Below are 7,336 nucleotides of genomic sequence, written 5' to 3' on the forward strand. Positions count from 1 at the left end.
AAGAGCAACAAACTTAAAGACAACAAACAAACTACCCTAAACAATGGCTGTATGAAAGTTGAGTAGCTGACCTACGTATGTGACTGCCAGACATGGGACACAAGCTATTTTAAGTGCAAAGCAACAATGCCCCTACACAAGCAAGGCCTCTGAGCATTCACAGTGCATACCAACCATTCACAAGATTCCCATGCACCTCATTTAGCCTAACCAGGGAGCTGCATTTGATTAACATCCACCCAGGATAAAGAGGTTATTTTTCAAACCAGACTTCACAGTTGGCTGTAACCACTGAGATAAAACTCATGTTCATTGTTGAGCTTTTCCAGCTGTAAAAATKATTGCTATTACCATGTTGTTACAAAGTCAATACTACACAGAGTCTATGAAGCAGATTTGTTGACACTCCAAATCTTAAACTACATTTTAGGCAGGTACCCTAGCGGTTAAGAGCATTGGGCCAAGAACCTAAAGGTCGCTGGTTCTAATCCCCTAGCCGACTAGTTGAAAAATATGTTGATGTGCCCTTGAGCAAGGCACTTAACCCTATTTGCTCCTGGAAGTCGTTGTGAATAAGACCACCTGCTAAATTACTCAAATGTAAAWGTACACTAGGCTAAGAGCATGATTCAATCCATCAACTCTGGTTTATAACACATGAAAATAGTAGATATTTCAAATCAACATGACAGTTGGTACAAAGGTGGGATTTTTTATTCTTTAAAGTAATCAGTGTGGATATAAAGAAATGTTTCTATAAATATGTTTTTAATAACAAACAAATGCAGAAAACCAGAATTAAACATAATAGATGTCAAAGGCATGAACATGTTGTTTAATAGAGAGCCATCCATGCATTTAGGGTAAAATAACTGTCATGCATTTGACAAGAACATAACAGAAGATGTTTGAGGTGGGGACAGATCACGGTGTCTTCCTTTATAAAGCCGAAAGACAGCTGCTCATCCTGCATGGTTAGCACCAACACACAAACACAAGCACACACTTAACCAGGAGAGAAATGACTCAGGGGTGAAAAGGGACTGCTCAAAGCTGCCACCTGGGCCCATTGCAAAAAAATACAGCCACATTTTGCCAACAATTACCTTCTGGGGAATAATCATTTTCTGACTCTGATTACCTGTAGGTCTGAAAATTACAAAAYGCACTGTCCTATCTCCTTCAATTATTCATTTGTTTTCAGTTTTTATAAGCCAATTATACAGCCGGCTGTAGAGTAGGCTACTGCGTATTTCAACTTGTTCATTAGTGAAGGATTGGTATTTCAGCTGTCTGTATGTCTGTCTGTCTGTGAGAAAGCATTAGGGGTGCAGCTGATGTGTTATGTAACCCACCTCTGAGTCTGAGCTGTCTCTGTCCAGCATTCTGTATTCCCCTAGCCTGGTCCAAGACCTGATTGTGCTGTCCTGCCTACTCCTATGGTTCTTCGGGGTTGGCAAGACAGCACAAACAGATCTGGGACCAGGCTAGTATTTCCGCTCAAAGTGCTCAAAAAGGTAAACAAAGCCACAAACAACGTGTGTCTGTTCTGTGTTCATAGGCAGCAGGGCTATCTGAAACACATAAACAAAATGTTGAAAAGATACTGCAAATGGTTTACTTTCATTCTATTACAATATTTTGTCACCAAAAGACGGCTTTTAACTTTGGTGCCACTATTTGGGCTTTATTTTGGGCTAAATGTTCTCATTCTGGCTCATTCTCATTCAGGTTATGAAAACATGTGTATTTGGAGGATTCGTGTCATGTAGGCTACACAGTACATGTGCACACAATACCAAACCTATACCCACTTTCTTGTTATAAAAATGCTGACTGTACTTTTAACCGTCAAATCCGAGGCATTTAGAAATATGTTGAACACATAATCCCAAACCTATACCTCGTTTTTAAATACATGTTGATCGTATTTTTAACCTTCAAATCCCAGGCATTTAGGCATTTAGAAATATGTTGAATAGAAGAGAACAGTTGGACAGAAAGAACAGCAGTATAATAGGGGATAAGGACCCACGAGGAAGCAATTGTTTTTCACGGGACTCTGCTGCTTAGAATAGAAACCATGTTCCGAGCCAGTCTACTGATCAAACACAGCTACAACCCTCTCCCAGCAGTGACCAAGCCAACTCAGGTCCTAAGACAACCACATCCTTAATGCTAAATGCTCAGGCAGCTGGCTCTTTATCACCAAGGTCCATTTCCATTATGCCCAAAGTGTGTCAAATAAATGTTGGTTTTAATAGAGGGAAACACTAAAAAAGAGAATTTTGATCTTTAAATACAAATATATACTTACAAAAATCTCACAAAATGTTTTATGTACAATAGAAACATCATGTACCAATGAGTGTCTCTGCATGGCAATTAAGTCCAAAAACGATTATCATTCATTCAGTCTGTAAATAAACATTTTTTTTTGTGTGTGGGACGCCCATCATAGGCTACAGTACATCCAGAGGTCTCACCCCACTCAGACCACTCACACCGTGGTCTCTCCCTGTCTGTTGTTAGCCAGTCTCGTATAAAACCTCTTCCAGGAGTTGAGGGTCTTCCCAGACCAGATCCAGAACCCGGACGTTATCCCCACGATCAGAGTCATGAGGTACTTGATCATGAAGACGGTGAAGTCGGGGCTCATGTTGGGGTGTGGGTGGGCCGGACAGGGCACGGCATACGTCTTACACGTCTGGCTGATCCACGTCCTCTCCCACTGCTCCCGGAAGGCCTGCTCGTAGAAGTAGCAGGCGATGACGATGGTGGCGGGGACGGTGTAGAGCACGCTGAAGATCCCTATCCTCACCATCAGCTTCTCCAGCTTCTCCGTCTTGGTGCCGTCGTGCTTCATGATGGTTCTGATCCGGAACAGAGACACGAAGCCGGCCAGGAGGAACGAGGTGCCGATGAAGAGGTAGACAAAGAGCGGYGCYAGGACGAAGCCTCGGAGAGCRTCCACGCTGTTGATGCCCACGAAGCACACRCCGCTAAGGACATCCCCGTCCACCTGGCCCACCGCCAGGATAGTGATGGTCTTAATGGCGGGCACAGCCCACGCCGCCAGGTGGAAGTACTGCGAGTTGGCCTCGATGGCTTCGTGACCCCACTTCATCCCTGCTGCCAGGAACCAGGTGAGGGCCAGGATGACCCACCAGATGGAGCTGGCCATGCTGAAAAAATACAACATCATGAAGAGGATGGTACATCCCTCCTTTTTGGTACCCTGCACCACAGTYCTAATGTCGTTGTCAAACCTGTCATTGCAAACCACCTTGTCCTCAAGGAGAAATCCAGCTATGTAGGCAATGGATACCATRGTGTAGCAACCGGATAGGAAGATAATAGGACGCTCAGGGTAGCTGAAGCGCTTCATGTCCACCAGATAGGTTAGAACGGTAAATAACGTGGATGCACAACATAACACGGACCAKATTACTATCCATATCCTGGCGAATTTTAACTCTTCCTCGCTGAAGTACATCATTCCGTTAGATTTCTTTGGCTCGCACGGTGCGCCACAGTCATCCTCACCGAGAAAACGGTAATTCAAATAAGTGGGTACTTTCAGAGAAGCCGGGCACTTGAACTGTCCTTTTACAATCCCAGTATCGTGCGGAGGCTCCGTTACATCAGGGGTGGGATTGACCGGTGTGCTTTGACCCGAAATATTCTGCCCGACGCACAGCTCGCCCGCTCCGTGAACCGGGAAAGACTCGCAAGCGAGGCTGACCGGCCACTGGAAACCGAATTTGTTCATAAGCGCCTCGCAGCCCTGTCTCGCCCTCTCGCACAGTGACCTGCACGGGGGAAGCGCCTGCTCAAGCACCGTGCATACAGGCGCATACATGGAGCAGAGGAAAAACTTTAAATCAGGAGAACACTGAACTTTCACAAGCGGATAAAACTGGTGTACCTCGAGCCCTGCTTCCTCCTGGTTTGTGTGTCCTAGTAAATTTGGCATGATGGTCTCGTTGTATGCGATGTCTGTACAAAGTGGAATAGAAATCGGCTGGCAAAAGCCGTGCTCCGGAATAGACATTCCCCGGTCGCCATACTGTCCATTTACCCTTATAGATCCTAAACTGATCAATAAAAACACCTGCAAAAATATACACAGTACTCTGTTGTAATCCATTGCGAAAGCATTACGCACCGCCACAGACATACTTTCTTTGCGGTTTCTTCCAAAACTAGCTAGCTCGCCAGCTAGCAAGCCACTACTTCCCCGCTCCCTTTCTGTGTTGGGTTTTTCTTTCCTTGTAAATGTAACATTACTCCCTTCCTGCGTAACTTTTGGTTGTTTTCGCTACTCCCCGCCGTTGCGCAGAGATGTTGAAGGTCCCCTAAAATCGAAAAATATCGCTGACAGAATTTGGAGAAAAAAATCCGACCTACTATACACAACACACAGGTCCGGACTCCGCAATGTTCTTCTGTTACTCTAGCTGCGCGACAAACATGATAGCCTCTCTCTGCCCTGCGCTGTTCAAACCTGTTTCCAGGCGCCCTGCTGTCTCAGTGAGCCGTCTCTCTCCTCCATATGGAAAAAAGGGTTGGACTAACAGATGGCATGGTTTAGGGATCGTCTACAATTGTTCATCGTGTGCATGGCTGATGAGTTTCAATGTCTTAGTTATATAGCCGAAACAATGTTACATATTTCAAATAAGAATTATGCCCTTATAAATAGGCCTATGATACTTCTGAAAGCCACATCTAGGACTACTGATGGAAAAGGAAATACTATTTTACAAATCTGACAGAAGGCCTATTGTTAAATGAGCAAACCCTTTACCCTTAATTCACTTCTATGTTCATTAAAACTGTGAGGTATTGAATCCTATTAGACCTCCTCAAATAGCCTACTATTGTAACAGTCCAGACCCCTTGATATTATCATCCAGTAAAACTGTGTGTGTCTGTAAAACACACAAAATAAATGCCATGCGCTTTCCATGTTACAAATGAGTATAGCCTAAACAGGTCTTTTAGACAGGGAAGAACAACCAGCATAATTATAATCGGTCTCCCCTTTCAACCATAATGTCGTCTCCACCGTTAGGCCCTAGGGACAGGGATGAAAGTGGTTTTCACCACGAGCCTTTGGGATCAGAGGGGTTTCAAACCCAGCTCCCACAGTGGTGCGCGCAGAGGGAACAGTGGGAGGGAGAGACACTGTGTAGAGGAGAACAGGAAGGAAACCGTGAGAGAGAAAAAGAGAGAGAGAGCGAGAGAGAGACCCTGTGTAGAACACCAAAGGAAGGAAGGGAGAAACTCCACTACAGTGAGCTTAACAGGGCTGTCCTGCCCCCCTTGACTTTCAGGGAGTCTATTATCTCTCATTTGTCATCAACTGTACTGTACTGTACCTTACTGTTCACTAGAGCTATATTAGATAATGTAAGGCTGTTTATTGTACAATAACAGTATCATAACAACATAAATAATAATCAAATCAACTACTGTTGCAACCATCAATAACACTATGACCAGTTATAGCGCATCAATAATATGATTAGGCCAAGAGATGTGCATCAAAACGTATTTCTTGTTATCAACCTGTGGTTATGTGTGTGGTTATGTGTGTGGTTATGTGTGTGGTTRTGTGTGCACAGGAGACTGTCACAGAGCACTCTCTATTGAGAATTCAAAACAACATGGCTCACTAGCTGAGGCCAAGCAAATACAGAGGATCCCTAATGTTAATCCGTCACCCAGGCATTCTGACTGGTTAGGAGGCATGTCTGTTTGTGGGATGTAGAGGGAGTCAATAAGTATGTAATATATCCTGGCAGAAGAATGCAGTGAGATTTGGTTCTTCAAGCTACACCCTGCCAAGAGAGACACACAAAGTCAAAATGACTTATGTTACTAAATGTCTTGTTTTAGGGCTGGGTGTCTAGCCAAGTCTATTCAGTTTGGAATAAAGTTGTCCACAGCAATCAACGTTACAAAGACAAAGTTAAAACCTTGAGTCAGATTTGACCTTCATGCAGTTGATATATGATCCAACATTAAAGAGATAAACTGGAATGAACTATTGGAAATGCATTTTTTGGTGGGGAATTTTTTGGTGCAAAACAGTTTCAGAACCATTTATGACCACATGCAATAACCACAGAACAGAATAGAATGACTTCATGTTTTTCCAAAGAAACTTTAAAAACGTTATGAACATTACATTCTTACAGCAAACATTGTGTTGTTGGGGTTTCCATGTATTTTTCTCCTACCTGTCTGTCACAGCAGTCATTATGACCCGGAGGTTGTTTGTTTTCATGTTATAAAGTATATCTGTTTAAGGACCAGTAGGCTTGAAAACTGTACTCATAAGTGAAGTTACATACTTTTTCATAGATGCATCCCAAATGGCACCCTATTCCCTATATAGCGCACTACATTTAACCAGAGCCAATAGGGCTGCAATTTAGGATGCAGACTTGGAGATGTTGTTGACCTATTAGTATGGTTTGAATCAGAGACATAACACCTTGGTGGGTGTCCAGAGAAAACACTGTTGTGGTACAATACAAAGAAGGACTCTGTAATCAGGCCAGCTGAGCGCACATCAAACAGGGACTGGAAATACAGGATAAATCACTAGAAACTGTYACTGGTACAGTTGAGTAAATTATGCCTTAAAAAAATACTAAGTACGGTACTTTGATCAATTCCAGGGATAACTAATTTCCGGAAATAGCTAACTATGTAAATACTGATGAATAGGAGGACAAAGGCAACCAATATCCACACCAGCATGACCACACTAGATTGGAGTTGTGGTAGAATTAGTATGAAGTAAGTAGGTAATACATGAGCTAACCACAGCTGTTTTGCATTGGTAGCTGAACACAGTTTGAAGTATTAATAAACTTTATTTATTTCAGGTAAACCAACAATAAACAACATTTACAGAAGGACATTACATCTTCCATAATAACATTACATACAGGTTGTAACAAATAGGTAATGCAACAGCTATTCTACTATTATATCCTAAGTTTCAGTTTATAAAGTGACCGGTAACACTTCTTCTATGTCCGAAACCACTTGTGAAAAATGATGTATTTTCAGTGCATCATACAAAAAAGAAAAAATAGATACGCAAGTGAAGCTTTTTTGTACTGGAAAACACAGATTCAGTGTTGAGTACAGCGGGGGTTGCATGTCTGGTTCCAAAACGCCTTTCCCAACATATACTGTACGTCTACGCAGTTAAGAAACTGACAAGGCCAAAAAATATACTGTATGTGTATATATCCATATATATTTTATACGAATCCTCTCTTTTATGGCGTTAAGGAGACACGCGTGACCCTGT

The 7,336-nt window shown here is 42.8% G+C and overlaps 1 protein-coding gene across 1 annotated transcript; it reads right to left on the reverse strand.

The window, feature by feature from the left end:
• Nucleotides 1–696: 696 nt before the first annotated feature.
• LOC112070765 (frizzled-1-like) lies at nucleotides 697–4,534 on the reverse strand. Its single transcript, XM_024138214.2, has one exon. It carries the CDS (start codon nucleotides 4,178–4,180, stop codon nucleotides 2,501–2,503), a length of 1,680 nt encoding a protein of 559 aa, XP_023993982.1. The 5' UTR covers nucleotides 4,181–4,534; the 3' UTR covers nucleotides 697–2,500.
• Between the last annotated feature and the right edge of the window lie 2,802 nt (nucleotides 4,535–7,336).

Source organism: Salvelinus sp. IW2-2015, unplaced genomic scaffold (assembly GCF_002910315.2).
Source record: "Salvelinus sp. IW2-2015 unplaced genomic scaffold, ASM291031v2 Un_scaffold1420, whole genome shotgun sequence".
NCBI classification, from domain to species: domain Eukaryota; kingdom Metazoa; phylum Chordata; class Actinopteri; order Salmoniformes; family Salmonidae; genus Salvelinus; species Salvelinus sp. IW2-2015.